Source organism: Solanum pennellii, chromosome 12 (assembly GCF_001406875.1).
Source record: "Solanum pennellii chromosome 12, SPENNV200".
Classification (NCBI taxonomy): domain Eukaryota; kingdom Viridiplantae; phylum Streptophyta; class Magnoliopsida; order Solanales; family Solanaceae; genus Solanum; species Solanum pennellii.
Genome location: NC_028648.1, coordinates 80967249 through 80984713, shown reverse-complemented (window position 1 = coordinate 80984713; position 17465 = coordinate 80967249). Strand labels below are relative to the sequence as shown.

The window sequence follows — 17465 nt, the reverse complement described above, 5'->3', positions numbered from 1 at the left end:
TAATAAAAAATGAATTTAAACTTTCTCCTTTTATGGACATTTGTATATTAACTATCTATTATTTCATTTATGTATCTAAATTATTATTCTCTTTATATTAAAAAGTGCCTCGTTTCTCAATTGACTTTACACGCATCTATTATTAATTGAGAAAAAATATGGTGAATTGAACATTAAGGTGTGTTTTAATATCAAGAGAGTGGTAATTAGGTAGATAAAAGAACACTGAATAGTTGATGTATATATGAAACTCGAAAAAATATAATTTATGTGTTTTAATATTGAGGTCAAATATATTTTTTACCGTTAACTCTTTAATTTATGTGCCTTATTCAAAAAATAATATTTCAAATCAATTATTATTTAGTCTAAATTTGAATATAAAAACTAAAAATTTTAAAAATAAAAATTTACATATTTGAAAACTATGAATATCATAAAAATTATTCAAAATATTTTTAAAAAATTATAATCTTTTTTAATAATCTACAGAGTACTCTCTATATTTATTTTATTATTACTTCCCCTTTTTTATTTTCAATCAGTTGTTTATTTTAGCAAATCAAGAAAAATTCATCAACCAAAAAGGAAAAAAGAAATATATTGCATTTTCTTATATTATCCTTAAGTATTAAATAATTATATAAAATAACAATAATGAAATTTAGAATCGAAACAATATTAATAAAATTCATTTAATAAAACACTTTTTAAATTAATTTATTTTTTCAAAATGTACTAAAATATCATATTAACATAATCCAAATAATATCGACATAAAATTACTTTATATAAAATTTATAAATTTATTTAAACTCCGTATTAAATCAAATTATCGCACGAGTCCCCAAAAGAAGGTGTGCGCGCATATTTTGACTATATACGTATTAAAGCTACCAAATTTTTCCTTAGCTCGTTTTTTTCTGCTCAATTTTGTTCAGAATTGTGCAGAAGAAGATTCGAATTTGATAGATTCATAGTTTTTTTTGGCTGCGATCATCTTTTCGGGATTCAAAATCAACTTTTTGTTGAATTTTTTTAATTATTTTTGTTTTTGGTGGAGTAATTGTTTGCAAAAAAACCACAGATTTCGCCGTCAGTTGTAGAGATTTTTCAATAGGTTTCAGTGAAGAACTTTTTCAAATTTGAATTTTGAATTTGGGTTTTGCTGATTAGTTGAAAAGATCTGATTTTTTTTTGAAGATGGATAGAGTTGCATAGTGTTCATCGAACTAGCGGAAGTGAGGATTCAAAGTCTAAGCTTCCGGATTTCTGGCAATTTTTTTTGAGTTTTTTGTTTTTTAGGGGTTTATTGTATATAGTTGTTGATTGTGGGGATCAGAGAAAAGGGGTTGGAAAAAGTTTGATTTTTGAAGTGAAAATGTCAAAGGTGGTGTATGATGGGTGGATGGTTAGGTATGGGCGGAGGAAGATTGGCAGATCCTATATTCATATGCGGTATTTTGTTCTCGAGACGCGATTGTTGGCTTACTACAAGAGAAAGCCTCAGGATAATGTGGTTAGTTTCATGAATTTGAATAATTTGTTTGAAGTTTTAAGGCTATTATTAGTAACATTATAATTTGCTGGTCTTATGTTCACTAGGAAGAGTATTATTATTGCTCTTTTTGTTTCAATTTAAAATTAAGCTAGATTAAATTTTATGGTCTTAAACTAAATATGTTTGTAATGTATCAAAAATCAAAATGCCTTTGGATCTTGTGATCACATGCTATGTAGAAAGTCAGAGTTAGATAGTTACAAAATGTATAAAGAGGCATACATTTTTAAACAAACCGAAAAGGGAAGTAGAACTTTTAATTTGAAACGGATGGAGTATACCTTTTCTTATTGAGATTCGAATGTCACTAGCAAATTTAGAGAACTTCAAACTACTGAATATCGGATAAAAGGAGTCCAAATGAAATGAAATGTAAAGTGAGAATTCATACTATCGGTTCCGAACTAGGTTGGAATTGAGCCTTGTGACTTTGAGCTCAATGTACTTGACCTTTTGATTTGATAGACAGATAGAGAATAATTTCTTGATTGAAGTCTTACATAAATGATGCATTTTCAGGATATCATCTTTGCTTAGTGTAGGATGTTGAAATGTGAGTCAAGGAACTTCAATTGGATAGTTGTTTATAATAGTGCAGGTTCAGTGGAGAAACTTGTAGTCTCTTAAACCCCTAATAATTGATTTATGATGTTATTGTGATTATAAGGTTCCAATCAAGACACTTCCCATCGATGGTAATTGTCGGGTGGAGGACCGAGGCCTGAAGACTCATCATGGACACGTGAGTTGTTCTTTACCGTTGTTGTTTGCTTTCTGACAAGTATACACGGAGTGTAATAAATTTATTTGAGAGAACCTGATCGATTTAATGGAACATCAAACTCTTTTTCTAGCATTAAGTGTCAATTTGTCGTTGTTCATCTAGCATTTGCTTGTATGGACTTCTTATACCCCGGTTTAATCTCACAAGTGGGGTCTAGGTAGGGTAATGTGTATGCAGCCTTACCTTTAGGAGGTACAGAGGCTGGACTTCTAATATGCATGAAAAATTAGGTATTAAGAAGATGTGAGCATGGGTTGTAATAATTTGATTTGTTTATTCATGATATCTGGCTTTGCGTTATATATTGAGGGGATAGTCCAGTTAAGAATGTATGACAAATGTTTTTGGTAAATAGAAACCGTTCTTACCGTTTGATTTTTGCCTTAAATAAGAAGAGCTGTGTTTGCTAGTGAAGCACAAAATATTGTTACTAAATCTAACAATGAAAAGTGGCACAATAGGCTTAAAATGTGTAATTCTAGTATTCTTTAAGCCATCAATGGTTGAATTGCATTGTTGGCTGACCTGGATGCGTAATGCTAGTATTGTTTAATCCTTAAATGGTTAAATTGAGTTGTGGTTTGACCTAAATGTCTCAAGTACTTAATTGTACTGTTACTTGTTATGGTCAAATTTAGAGTGATTTTTAGAGTTAAAAAATCTTGGATTAAAAGGTTTTTATGATGGATAAGGGGCTAGAGATGCTTGAACCAGTGTGGTCCAAAAAAGATGAGAAACATGCTGCGTTAGAGCTGGGAAATCGATGATAGTTTTCGAAAGGGAGGGGGAGTTGACGGGCGAGATGTTGTAGGAGTCCCTCTTACATCCAAGTGATACAAATAAAAAAACAACAGAAATCTTCTGATTAGAAAAAAGTAGCTTAAATTTCTTGAACTTAAAACATTTGAAATGTCACTCACTTATAAATTCCATGACTTAATCCTACCCTATAAAGAATTCCACAACGCCCACTCTCTTACATATCATTCAATTGATTCAGATTACCGAAATAATAGGCATACTGAATTGTGAGATGGGGTATGCACCATCTTGCATTTGCTTCATACTGTTAGAATTTTTCGAAGTTATTTCTCAAATTATGAAAGGTCAAATCATATTCTGGCTCCATCTTTGTGAGGTAAATTGATCTTCACTGTCAACTTTAAGTTGTAGGGATTCACCCCTTCCTGTTTGGGTATTTCAGTATACAATAACTGAGGTGGTTCGTATGGGCAAAGTCTAGGTTATTCTTTATATTATTAATCTGCCCCATGTGGAATTCTTTTAGTATTCCGTCATGTGTAATTCCATCACTAAAGCGTCTCAATCCGATGTGTATTTTGCATTTCAAATTGTTAACCTACCTCAGTATATAAATTTTTAATATCAATTTTCGCTTTCCATTATATATGGCATAACAAAAAGAAAAAGCTTTTTTGGGAAAAGAAGAAAACAAAGGGCATGTACATCTATGGCCTAATTACAGAAGTAGTGAGCTTGATCAAATTTAGTGAAACATATTGATGGAATAAAGAAATTGACATGATGAACATTTCAACCAAAATTTTAACTAGGTCCCGAGTTAAAAGAAGGGCAATTACATCTTTACTTTAATGTTTATTTGTGCATTATTTGCTTTATTATAAACGTGAATCCATTTTCTTGAATTCTGAAGTATTTGTGCCTACAACAATTTATTGCAGTTGAATTCTGAAATTTTGAAAGATGTCCTACAATAACTTTTTGACGCGTGTCGTGATATAAGCTTGATGAATAGTCATACTTAACATTTCTGTTTGAGGATGTTAACCTTATGTATATCTTTCAGATGGTTTATGTCTTATCAGTTTACAACAAGAAAGACAAGTATAACCGTGTCACGGTGCGTGATCTTCTCTATCCACTCTGTTCTTGCTCCAAACAGTTTACTTCACCATCTCAAATGTGTATGCAAGTTTCCAAATGCATATTTCATTCTTGTCGTATTACATCTCAACTTAATCTAATTCTTGAATTTCTTTAGCCCCTCCTCATAGTTATTGTTGTTGTTGTTCTCCTGATAGTTATGTCACATCAGTCCAACCTTTGCTGATAAAACTAATGCAGATGGATACTGAGGGCTCTTCTCTAATTTTGTTAATGGAACTTTTCAGGACTATCTCACGTATATTGGGCTTATTACATCTTCCCATTCAATTATGCATACAAAGTTCAATTTGCAATGCAAACTATATACTGTTAGATTAAATAGCTGTCAGTGATCAGATTCGAAAACCATAACTAAGCATACATGACCTTTATTTGACTGTTATTAGGGTCAAACACTGCCTTCTGAATTGGTAACTGTACTAATAAAAACACCTAGAAGGTGCAAGAAAAGTATTTACAGAAAAAAAGCAAAACTATGTCCTTCTCTTCTTAGAGAGATCCTATCTCTAAATCTCTAATTCATTTTGATCTTCTGAATAGAACTTCTTTTTATCTTCAAAGCACCCCATATTTTGTTCCCTCCAAATAGACTGCCAAATATATGAAGGTCTAGATGTGGAAGAAACTTATTCATATTAATCATTATCTTGTTCCAGATGGCAGCTTTCAACATTCAGGAGGCACTTATTTGGAAAGAAAAAATTGAATCAATCATTGATCAGGTTGTTTTCTCTTGTGTATTAAAGCTTCTCTTTGATATTTCCTCCTCAGATATATAGTTCTTCCACCTATTCTTGTCTAGATACTTGAAGGTAGTAATATTTCTTCAGTTTGCAGCATCAGGAGTCTCAAGGAACTAATGGCAATAAGTACAATTCGTTTGAGTATAAATCTGATATGGACAATGGAAGGAATGCTTCCTCATCAGATCATGAAAGTCAGTAAGTATTCTGCTTTTACCTTCTGCGAGTTATGGAGGCGTTGGTATATTCGATTCAGAATGTAGAAATACGTCCATCCCACTATTTCTTTATGCTCTATTTCTGTTACATTTCTCTTTTGAAGTTAATTAGATCTTGACTTGTCATTGCATTAGTAAGTTTGGTATTTAAATTTAACTATGGAAAAAAAGTGTGCTGACAAAAGATGAGTTTGCTAAATACTTCCTATTGAGTTTAATATTTGTTCATTAGAGAGATCACCACTACTAAATAGAACGGCCAAAAACAGAAAGGAAAGCTAAATTTACTAGATCTATGTCCTCCATTTTGTTTTGGTATCTAGTTATATTGATAAGGTCTATGAAAATACTTCTCCAATTTCTTAAGGGAAACTTAGTTAACAAGTGATGTATGTCCACCTTAATCCAGGGCACTAAGGGCCCTTAAAATGAAGCTTCCCTCAACCCCGAGCATAGTGGTTTTAATTGGCATTGTACCTTTAGGTTTGATCTACTTACATAATTTTTTAAAAATGCTTAAGAATTTTGAGAATGCAAAAACGTATATCCTGTAGTGTATTCGTGTTTCGAGAATCTTGTTTTTGAAAGGTAAATCACCTTCTGGTTTTGCTTCAGAAATTGGTCTAGAATGACTCTATGAATGAAAGAAGGCCTTCAATTTGGGAGGACCAAACAGCTAACTATTCTTACTGAGATTGTGAAGCACACCTTAATAATTTGAAAGATTGTAGTTCAGTCCTCGATATAAGATTTGTGTGCCTATGTAGCACATATCTTTTAGTCCAAGCATTTATCTTTCAACTGCTCTAGCTTTTCCAATTGTAATGGTCGTCCGATATTATAGGTTTAGTGCTGCTGAGGATGAAGATGATTCTCATCCGAACTTGCTGCGAAGAACAACCATTGGAAGAGGTTGTTATTTTGTCACTTGTCTGGTCTTGTTTTGCTGTCTACATGTTTGCTCAGCTATCCATTTTGCATCTTAAATGGACAGGTCCTCCCGAGTCTGTATTTGACTGGACAAAGGAAATAGATTCTGATTTGGCAAATCAGAATGGGAGTAACCAAGTGTTCTCCAGAAAGTACTGGCGCTTACTTCAATGCCAAAATGGTTTGTATAATGTTTTTATCTTTATCTTCCTGTAAACATGTGTTGTCTGGCAATGTTTTGAATCTGTGTTCTTTTATGTTTACTTTTGTGTCTTTCGGTGTAGTTAAGCTGTACAACATATAAAGTGGTATCTTCATAGACTTGACAATTTCCCTCCACTAATGTGTGAATGCAGGCCTTCGCATTTTTGAGGAGCTTCTGGATGGCGATTTACTAGTATGAGTTCATCTTTGTGTTCTATGCTGGCGCAAGCATTTCCAATTTACAGAAGTATGGTTTTTCACGGTATTTCATGTAGTCCTCTTTCTCTATGTAGCCAAAAAGCTGTAGTAGAGCAATGAAGGCTGTTGGGGTTGTGGAGGCTAGTTGTGAAAATATATTTGAGCTTGTTATGAGCATGGATGCAACACGTTTTGAGTAAGTAATGTGAACTGTCTAGTTAAACATTGTTGTCTTGTATTTACTTCTCGTTCCAAAGTGCTTTTGTTGTTTGTAGATAGGTTTATTCTGGAAATTATCATTAACTTTTTTGTTACGAGCTCTCAATTGGCAGTAATCTCTGAATTTGTGCATTTTGGTATTCAGAAATTGCTGGTCCTCGGTGTGTAGCAAGTCTAAGCAACACCTTTTTGGCTTATGTTGGTTACACTATGGCTTTAGTAATGATCTAGTGACTAACTATTGTCGTTCCATTTAGGTGAGTGTAGAAAAGATGCAGATAATAGCATTCTGAGAATGCATGATAACTCTCTCAAGCTATTGTGAATAAAATAGTGTTTAGAAGAACTTTGGAAAAAAATAACTACAACCTTATAATTCTCCAAATTATATAATTTTCATTTAGGATTATCCTAATTACATCATTATGTGGATAAAGGATCCTTCCATATTTAAGTGGAAAATGGTAGAGGGGCGGGCCCATTGTCCACCAAGTTCCGAACCTTGCGCCACTAGCCTTCGTAGATTTCTCAGTTATGCCAAGCTCTTCTTTCAGATTCGTATCGTGAAATATGAAGCATTCTTTAAAATTACTTTCTCACTTTGGGGAACAAAGTCTCTAGACGGGGTGATCATATGCAGCCATGTGAAAAACATAATGTCTATGTTAACTTAATGCTAAAAGTCATTATCATTACATTCTCTGTTATTTCAGTCTCTAACTATTTGTCTAACAGGTGGGACTGTAGCTTCCAGTATGGTAGTTTAGTTGAGGAGGTAGATGGACACACAGCAATACTCTATCACAGACTTCAACTTGACTGGTTCCCTACGTAAGATTACTGACTTCTTTGTCGTAATGATTGCTTTTCTGTTTTGTATTTCTCATTGGACTTCTGCTTTAGTTTTTGGTTAAATTAGCTCCATCTCCTAATATACTGGTTCAAAATCACCATCAGAGTTCATGCATCTCCTAGTTTGTTTCTTTTTTTTTTTCTCTGACAAATGTAGTTAATAAAAATTATGATTTTGTGCTCCCCATCCCTCCAAACACACTCAATAAAACAAATATAGAAAAGGAAATCTCATTGCAAAATTCCGGTCCAATCAATCAAGTATGCCTTTGTACCAAGTTACTTGTGGCCGGCTGTATGAATCCCTGTAACGTTGCGCTCTATGCTGGCCCAATTTTTTTCATAAGATTCTTGGTATTTGGATTGACATTAACTGTATGCAGGTTAGTATGGCCTCGTGATCTTTGCTATGTACGTTATTGGCGTCGAAATGATGATGGAAGTTATGGTAAGTATATCCAATGGCTCTTATCTTGTAAGCTTATCTTTTGTTCCAGTTTATTTATGAATGTACTTGATTTGCCATCATTATTCTGCAGTTGTGTTATTTCGTTCCAGGGAGCATGAGAATTGTGGTCCACTACCTGGATATGTTCGAGCTCATATTGAGAGTAACCTCTATTTCCTTCCACTCATTTAGTTAGTTGCTCTGAATACATATGAAAACCATAATTGATGATTCTCTATATATCTTCCGCAGTAGTACTCTGAAGGTTTTATCTTATATACTAACCAATTCTCACCACTCACAGGTGGTGGATTCAATATTTCCCCACTCAAACCTCTTAACGGGAGGCCCAGAACACAAGTGCAACATCTTATGCAGATCGATTTAAAAGGATGGGGTGTGGGCTATGTCTCGTCATTTCAGCAACATTGTCTGTTGCAGATGTTGAACAGTGTGGCGGGTTAGCTTTTCTTATGCTCTGCTGAAGTCACATAGTTGAGAAACTTCAAGTTTGTTGTGACAAACCTTTTCATTTGCATGAAATTTGCTAATGCATCATCTGTTTAAGATATAAATTGTTTGGCATTGGAGAGTCACTAGTGCTTTTAAGCGATTTCAGGAAGCTTCAGCCTTCCTCTTCCACCTCTTCACTTAGTGTTGCATGTAAGATAGTTGAATTGACAGTTGTTTGGTCAGCAGAGGCGAGAAGGCAAAAGTAACTAAGTTAATGATTCTTTTCCCTTTGTTCTTTTTCTTTTGATCAAATAAATGTAAGTACAACCAATAGGGATAGTCAAACAGAAGCAACAAATTTTATGGGTTGTGTGCGTGGAAAAGGTTAATGAAAGGGGTTTGGGAGACTTACATAAATAAATTGATTTCTTATTTGGGAATGGAACCCAGACACATCTTTGTCTGGATATTTGTTGTGGGGGATTAACATTAAAGCCATGTTCCTTTTTATATAGGTTGTTGGATAGAACTGTTAGAAACTTAAAGTTGTACATTCAGTGAAAATTTCGGCATCATCTTGGTTCTATTATATATGATTTGATTTATTTTAAAAAATGGAAAAGAAACTGTACTTTCTTGACTGATATTTTGATGAAAGCTTAATGTGTAACTTACTTTTAAATTGTCCTCCTTCAGGACTTCGTGAATACTTTTCTCAAACTGATGAAAGAACTGCTGCTCCAAGAATCCCAGTTATGGTTAATATGACATCCGCTTCAGTCTCTTCTAAGAGGAATCAAAAACTCCAGGAGACTCCTCATCATCGTACTCGTTCATTGGATCAAATACGAGCTGCAAATAGAAATGCTTCAATGATGGATGAGTACTCTGATGAGGAGGAAGATTTCCAAGGGGCTGATCAAGAGGTGTGGCCTTTATGCATATTCATAGTACTTTCAGCATCTCCTTCATAAATACTTTCTGACTGCTGAGCATGTGGTTTGGAATTTTTGCAGGTAATGCCACCTAGCCCTGAACGTGAAATGAAGAGAACTGGTATGTGCTGTCCATTATGTATCATGTTCGTAGTATTCACTAAATATTTGTGTTGTCTGCACAAGTTCTTTACTGACATTAGTTTTGTACTTGTAAAGCACTGGAAGAAGAACCTTTGGATCAAATTGATTTTTCCATCTTTTCGGGTAACCTTCGACGTGATGACCGTGATAATGGTCGTAACTGCTGGAGAATATCTGATGGAAATAACTTCAGAGTTCGTAGCAAGAACTTTTGCTATGATAAATCAAAGGTGTGCTTTAGTTGTACCTCATTTCCTTGATAATCTCTTCGGTTCTTAGATAATCTATGTCACCATGATCTAAAATCACTTTGGAAAATGCTTGTAGATTCCTGCTGGTAAACCTCTGATGGATCTTGTTGCTGCTGACTGGTTTAAAGATACAAAACGAATGGACCATGTTGCTAGACGTCCTGGTTGTGCAGCACAAGTAAGTAATACATTAGCTTAGTTTCAGGAGATGACTACCCATTTAGGGTATTTCGTGTTGATAATTGAATGTTAACCAGCAATCGAAAACATCACATTGCAGTCAAGATGTTTTCCTCATTTTCATTTGGTTCCAATAGAAAATGTTGGAAGGAAGAAAGGATGTCATAGTCACACACACCGTTAATCAAAATTTCTATGAAGGTTATACATAGAAATAAGAGACGAACTGAAAGAATGGGAAAAGAATGCATAACTGTGTTTTTCTATGGAGAACACTTACACTAAGTATAACTATTTATAGACATTGCTACTTAACTACTATATACACATTACTACTTAACTATCGAAAACTCTCTCTCAAGCCGGTGCATACAAGTCATCGTACTGTGCTTGTTACATAGGTAACTAAAGTGGGGACAAGTGACAGATTTGGTGAATATATCTGTAACTGATCTATATGACTTCACAAACTTGCTAAGGTGTCTCCTAAAAGTTCTTTTATCTGAATGTATTTTGTTCTCTCGTGAACACCAAACTTGATGCAATGTGTAGAGCAGCTGATTATCACAATCCTTTTCTGTCTGTAAAGATCGGGGATCGGCACCCTCTACTTCTAATAGGCCACAATTGTGTTCCCATCTAGCTGATTTCTCCAAATTTCGATTCTTTAAGTAGTTGTGTGATCCATGTTACTGCACTTAATCTAGCAACCACATTGTTTCTTATTCGTCCGAGGCACCAAATTACCTCCAATTAGAATGAAATATAGAGAAGTAGCGTGTTTATTAATATATAGGGAGCAACCATCAGGTTTAAGGGGAGTCTAGTGTTTCTGAACACACGTTTCTCTTCCTAATAAAATCGTTCTACTTCATTCTTCAAAGACATAGAAGGTTGTCTTATGACCTTGTGTTTCCCAACAAGTGCTTGGTCAATTGAAGTACTCGAAGTGGGATGAAGGCTGTGTGCCGTAAAACTTCACTACTAGGAGAGGAATATTAGATTGAGATAAAGGAAGAATAAAGAAGATTAACTTTTGAGACATGGAAATGAAGTTAGTTGTGATACTATTTTGAGACGCCCAAAAGCATTGTCTATTTTTATTTTTTTTAAAGAAAAGTAAGATTCGTGCCTTTTTTACTTTACTCTTCGAAAAATATTGATGAAGTTCAACAAGCCCCTTTATTATTCTTCCAACTCACTTTAATAAATTAGAAGTATTAGGCTTACATCTTTTCATCAATTTTGTTTCACTCTTAAGCAATAGCTTTTGTACAGATTTATTACACTGAGCATTATAATACTAGTGAACTTTAAAAATCAGAAGTCCATTTTGCCATAGGCTAGAGTTTAAGTCCCAGAGATGGACTGTTAATTTTCACTGGTAATTGGCTTATGTTGGAGTAGGGCTCTCCAGAAGACCTGTATGTTTTTTTAGGTTATGGTTTCTTTACCAAGGACAGAAAAGTCACATTCCTAATAATAGTGTGGTCCTGCTTAAGTCTCCAATTATGTGCTTTAATTTTGTGCATCCTATCACTTTTAGCTGTAGAACTTAAGCTTACCCTATTTGTGGTCAAGACATCAAGTACCATAATTTAATTTGTTTTGGTGCATTTATTTCCAGGTTGCTTCAGAAAAAGGACTGTTTTCTTTAATTTTTAATGTGCAAGTAAGTCATTCCACAGCTACTTTCTGTTTTGAGTTAAACTTGCAAGTGCTTGGGAAAGAAATAAGTGAATAACATTTGTCTTCTGAAAGGTTCCTGGATCAACACACTACAGCATGGTTTTCTATTTTGTCATGAAAGAGTTAACATCTGGTTCTCTTTTGCAACGGTTTGTTGATGGGGATGACGAGTTCCGTAATAGTAGAATGAAGCTCATCCCGTCTGTGCCAAAGGTACCTTTATTTCTATCAACTTTTTGAATGACTTCCGTAGTAGAATGTTTATTGATGACACTTCTGATACTATGACGAATACAACCATAGAGATGCTTTTAATTACTTATGATTTTATATGATTCTAGGACAAACTTGTTGGTTTTAATTTAAACTCATCTCTTCAGAAAAAAACTGTTCTGGATGGGCTGAGATAGATAATTGCTCTCAGGTTCATGCAACTATTATGGGTAGTGGATGACAACGGAGCAGTATAAGTGAGAACTTCACTTTTTGAGATTGAATAAGTGAGATAACTGAACTATTACATTGGAACTTTAACCAATTGCTGAAGATTAAAGATGTCACCAATACAGAATTTTCTTGAGAAATCTGGGACAATATCTTGGAATGAAATGTATAAGACTCCTTTTTCAAGAAGATGTTCTCGGTTGAGATTGTTTTGCACTTTTATTCGTCAGAAAAGTTTATTGGTTCTCTGGATTGAAAATTTCTGTTTGTACTCCCTGGTTTGAAGTTGCCAGTGTTTGGTCAATCTCTGCATGGAAAGTAGTTTGATGCCATAACAAGTTTCCTTTTACGACATGCATGTGATCATTAAATGTATATTAAACAGATGCGCATGCTGAAACTTGTGGGTATCTTTGAGACATTTTGCTGTGTTCTCCACTTCCTTCTATATCTTTATTACAATGTATATGTGCTTAGAATTGAAAACTGTCATGTACATGAAGGGCTCATGGATTGTGCGTCAGAGTGTCGGAAGTACTCCTTGTTTACTGGGGAAGGCAGTTGACTGCACCTATATCCGCGGTCCCAAGTATTTGGAAGTAAAGACTTCTGTCCCTTTTCTTTGAGTTATTTAACAAATAGACACAATGTTGTCTCGGATTTGATCATGTGTTGTTTATATTCTGTAGATTGATGTTGATATTGGTTCTTCCACTGTGGCGAATGGAGTTTTGGGGCTTGTGATTGGTGTAATTACGAGCCTAGTAGTTGACATGGCTTTTCTTGTACAGGTATGTGAATGAACCTTCACCTGCAAGATTTTGTTTTCTTGTTGATATATTTATCTGTACAGTTTGTTGAACTCTGTCAAAGTATGTTGGATCCAACTATCTTGGAATGTGGGAATAATTTTGAGTTATATAGGTACAAGTATGAGATACGTCTTCTGTCCCATTTTATATTGCTCCATTATTATTTGGAGAAGTCAAAAACGTTTTGCATTGTAGGATTTTTAAATACTTTTTAAATACAGTAATAGAAAATTGTGACTTGTAATGCTTTCTATGTAGTTCTTGATTATGTATAAAATTCATTTTAAAAACTAAGGAATTGATGTTCGAATAGAGACCTAAAGTCAGATGACTACTCCTCATACTTCTGGTCCTATCATTCATTTTGGGATGAGAGAGTAACAAAATGAATTAATGAAGTTAGTCTAATACTCTAATACATAAAACTTGAAAGTCGGATGTTTTTAGGTATAGACTTGTAAGTTGGATAGCTGGACTCCCATTTAAGTTACCATAAAGCCAGAAATTGATAACTAGATAGATAACAACAACATACACAATGTAAGTGGGGTCTGGGAACGGCAATGCGTACACAGCCTACCATACCTTTGTGAAGGTAGAGAGGTCGTTCCCGATAGACCTTCGGCTCAAGAAAAGGAAATATGGTAGTGAAGAAGTCATGTAGAAATAATAAAGAAAATCTTTACGTAAATTGCAGAGAATTTCCTGACTCAACCAAAATGCTTAACCTAGATTTCCTGATAAGAACATAGTATGTACACACCTTTGAATTGAGAAAAAAAGAAAAGGAGCAGTAGCAACAAGAACAGAGCATCATTATAGTTTTATATTATACTCCCATAATACCTAATTAAATATTAACATTTATCTGTTTGGTATATCCCAAAATAAGTATTCACTTTCTTAAAAAACAGATATCTATTCAAATATTATATGCGGAAGAAATTATGCAAGGGCTACTTTTACACTTTTTGATAAACTTTTTTCCCTTATAAACAATCTAAAAGTAGTGGCAAGGAACTTAATACTTACTCTTAATGATAGTCAAAGCAAAACATTGATTTGAAGCAGATGGTTTATAGGACAATCTCTCCTTCTTTTTCTATAATGATGCCGTGGTGTTCGGATCTGCATGCACCTAGACTATTCTACTGGATACTTCTCATCTCCTAAGTTCCACCAACCTAGTTGCTCGGACTCTTCACTTTTGGTGCCGCACCCATGTCGACACGACATGGGTGTAAGTGTGGGATATGTGTCCGATTTGGTCAACTGATTTTGGGTACTTTGACCAAAATCAACGGGTATAAAAGTCTGGATAGTTTTTATGATTTCTGTAGTCAATACAGAAGCTAAGGTGAAATTGAAGAAAATGGAATACCTTCTATATAGAATTTTTTTTATGACAAGGGAAACTGCACCCGTATCCATTCATGGATACTTATCCCCGAATCTTAAAAATTAGATCATGAAGGATCTGACTTCCAAATCCGCACCCCTATCGGACACCCCACCCGAGTCAGAGCAACTTAGCATCACCAACATAGGGACTAGGTAACTTTGCCCATCAAGATTCTGTTGATACGAAATCTTTGTTCAAGAATATGGAAATCATGGGAAAACATAAGGAAGATAGGTGGACCATTCATTTCGGTAGGATGGAAATTAATCAACTGTACGATGCTTGATCTTCCAGTGTTGGTTTCATCTCACTGCATAGAATATATAAAGTTTTTCAATGTGGAGTGATTTCTTTATGTGGAATGAAATCGTCAGTGTCAAAAAAGCATTCAGGTTTACAGATAAGGCCTCTAGAACCATTTCACTCACCGCTCAAGTAATTCTCCACAAACACTATACGATATCTTGAACTTTAAGAATATTTATCAGTGCCTGCATCGTTGTATGTAAAGTGGATTACAGTGCCAAATAAACTATCAAAAGGAAGCATTTGAATTACTAGAGCCTAGAGGGAAATAAAAAAGGGAACTCTTATCTGCTTAGTAATGAAGATGAATTAAAGGAGATATCCCAGTGTACTATTTTAGTTTTTCATTGTATTTTCAGTGTATGTTCATGATTGTTTTGTAAACATTCATTTCTAGTCGAAAATTTCTGTAATAATAAAACTATATCCCCGCCATCCCCTATGCATCCTCCCTCCCTAATGACAAAAAGAAGATGAAATTGATTCGAAATGATGTATTTGACATTTTTTTTCTCGAGGTCATGCAAATGTGTTATTCATCTTTTCTCTAAAAACTTCCTTACTAATTTTGTTACCTCTCAATGAGGTTGCTATGTATATGCTGAATCTGATAATGTCATTCGCTAATTTGTGTTAGGGAAACTCTCCCGATGAGTTGCCTGAGCAACTAATAGGCGCTGTACGTGCATCTCATATAGAACTCTCAGCTGCTGTTGTACCAAAATTGGAGCCTGATACTACAGAGTAGGTCAAACCACACACATAGTTCACCTTCTTCAGAAGTTGATTCTTGAAACATACGTATACATAGATGTAGTTCCTTTCTATTTTCGTTCATCGTGTTCTTAAAATTCGTTTCAGCTCAGAATGGAACTAAGTCTGTTTATAGACGTCAACTTCATTAAATTCTTTTTTTTCTGTTCTCTTTCGATTATCAGTAAGAGCAATGAACTATTGCCTTATTTCCAGGTGCTGATTCAGAATAAAAAAAAAACACGATGTTGGATTTGTTTTTCTCTTTGTAATTGAATTCTATCTGTACAGATATGTTAATTGTGTCATCTTTTTGTCTGTAATTTTCCAATTTGATTCATGATAGAGAGATTAATAGATTATACAACCTCTCTACTCCCGCGAGGTACGGGTAACGAGATGAAGCTTCAATGTTTTGGGTCACTAAGCCCCCATCTAGTCCTATGTGATAGTGTAATGGCATAATTTGTTAGTGGTATTGTTTTGTTTTAGTGATACGTACGACTTCAAAAGGCGTCATTGGTTTTTTTTTTTAATGACCAGGGAAATTCACAGCCACTATCTTTGAGTGCGCACAGGGTACAGGGTAAAATCTTACAACCCTGTTCCTATTAGCTCGCAAGCCCCCATCTAGTCCTATGTGATAGTGTAATGGCCTAATCTGTTAGTGATATTGTTTTGTTCTACTGATACGTACGACTTTAAAAGTCATCATTAGTTTCCTTTTTTTTTTATGACAAGGGAAACCGACAGACACTATCCAACCATAGATCCTGCTCCTATTAGCTCGCAAGCCTGTATTAGGCCAGCTCGATGCGACGTGCTCGATTCACAAGGCAAATCACTTGCTTTTATTGGCAAGAGGTTTCGAACTTGGGACCTTCAACATGGAAGGTTCGGGGCCACCCCGAAGGATAACTCATCATATTTGTATACTCGAGATGTTTCTTGTGTTTTGTTGATGCGAGACTTTTTATCCTAAGCTAGGGTATCACAAGAATGTGCCAACGAAAACTTATAAAATAAGCTTTTTAATAGTGGCTATTAGACCAATTATGTTGCATGGAGCAAAATATTGTTAGCTAGTCAAGAATTCACACGTTCATAAAAATAACGTGCTTGTCTTTTAATTTTTTTTTATTGAATGTATACAACCAATTTGAATGAATAAGTACTCCCTCCGTCCAGAAATGTGTCATATTGCGCTTATCGAAAGTCTTGACTAATTTTTAAAGGTAAATTAGATCACATTAATTCAATATTTTAAACAAAAAAAATTAGATATTCTAAAATTATATAAAAAGTACTATAAATTACAATTTTTTGCATATTAATATGGTGAAAAAATGCATCTTAAAACGTTAGTCAAAATTTTTATAGTTTGACTCTAAAAATAGAAATCATGACAAACAATACCGGACGGAGGGAGTATGTATTTATCATATCACAATTCCAAAAATATACTTTTAGAATATGTTTGAAAGACCCACCAAAAAAATAGGTAAGAAGAATTAAAATAGAAATAAAAAGCTATAAAAAGAAAAAAAAAACTAAATGAAGAAACGAAGAAGCCTAAATATGGATTAAGATCATTTTATTCAATTCATATATAACCAAATTCATTCTTATCTACATTTTTTTTATATAGATAAATTGCAATTTAATCCATTCCATTATTCTCAATATAATTTTTGAGAAAAAAATATATCACTTAAAATTTTAATGCATAAAATATTAAAGTGAGACACGAAAGTAAAAAAAAAAGAAAAGATTTTTCAAAAATATCTCTAAAGTCCGGTAAAAAAAGAAAAATGTATAACATAAAATATAACAAATGAAAAAAATAACTTATTTGTTAAAAATATAAATAACAAACTTTTTTCATTTAAAATACAAAAAAAAATAATATTTTTTTCAATAATTTAGTAAAAAAAAATAATAATTAAAAAAACATTTTTTACTCCGTCATCTCTATTAAAAAACCCCTCAAAATTTCCGTCTCCCCCAAAA

At 34.0% G+C, this 17465-nt stretch overlaps 1 protein-coding gene across 6 annotated transcripts; it reads left to right on the top strand.

Annotated features, from left to right (window-relative positions):
* The first annotated feature begins 890 nt into the window (after positions 1 to 890).
* Positions 891 to 15778, top strand: LOC107005217 (protein ENHANCED DISEASE RESISTANCE 2). 6 transcript variants are annotated; one of them, XM_015203749.2, is made up of 22 exons: positions 892 to 1519; positions 2229 to 2303; positions 4174 to 4227; positions 4931 to 4996; positions 5112 to 5215; positions 6080 to 6147; positions 6230 to 6346; positions 6522 to 6562; positions 6663 to 6763; positions 7522 to 7617; positions 8022 to 8086; positions 8178 to 8249; positions 8391 to 8546; positions 9236 to 9465; positions 9556 to 9595; positions 9694 to 9848; positions 9946 to 10047; positions 11677 to 11721; positions 11811 to 11951; positions 12686 to 12781; positions 12872 to 12973; positions 15340 to 15778. In XM_015203749.2, exons 1-22 carry the CDS (start codon positions 1382 to 1384, stop codon positions 15448 to 15450), a joined length of 2175 nt encoding a protein of 724 aa, XP_015059235.1. In that variant the 5' UTR covers positions 892 to 1381; the 3' UTR covers positions 15451 to 15778. The 6 variants fall into 6 exon arrangements, with proteins under 6 accessions (XP_027769496.1, XP_015059235.1, XP_015059237.1 ...); XM_015203750.2 differs by having other exon boundaries at positions 1448 to 1519; positions 5105 to 5215; XM_027913695.1 differs by lacking the exon at positions 2229 to 2303 and having other exon boundaries at positions 891 to 1519.
* Positions 15779 to 17465: the final 1687 nt, after the last annotated feature.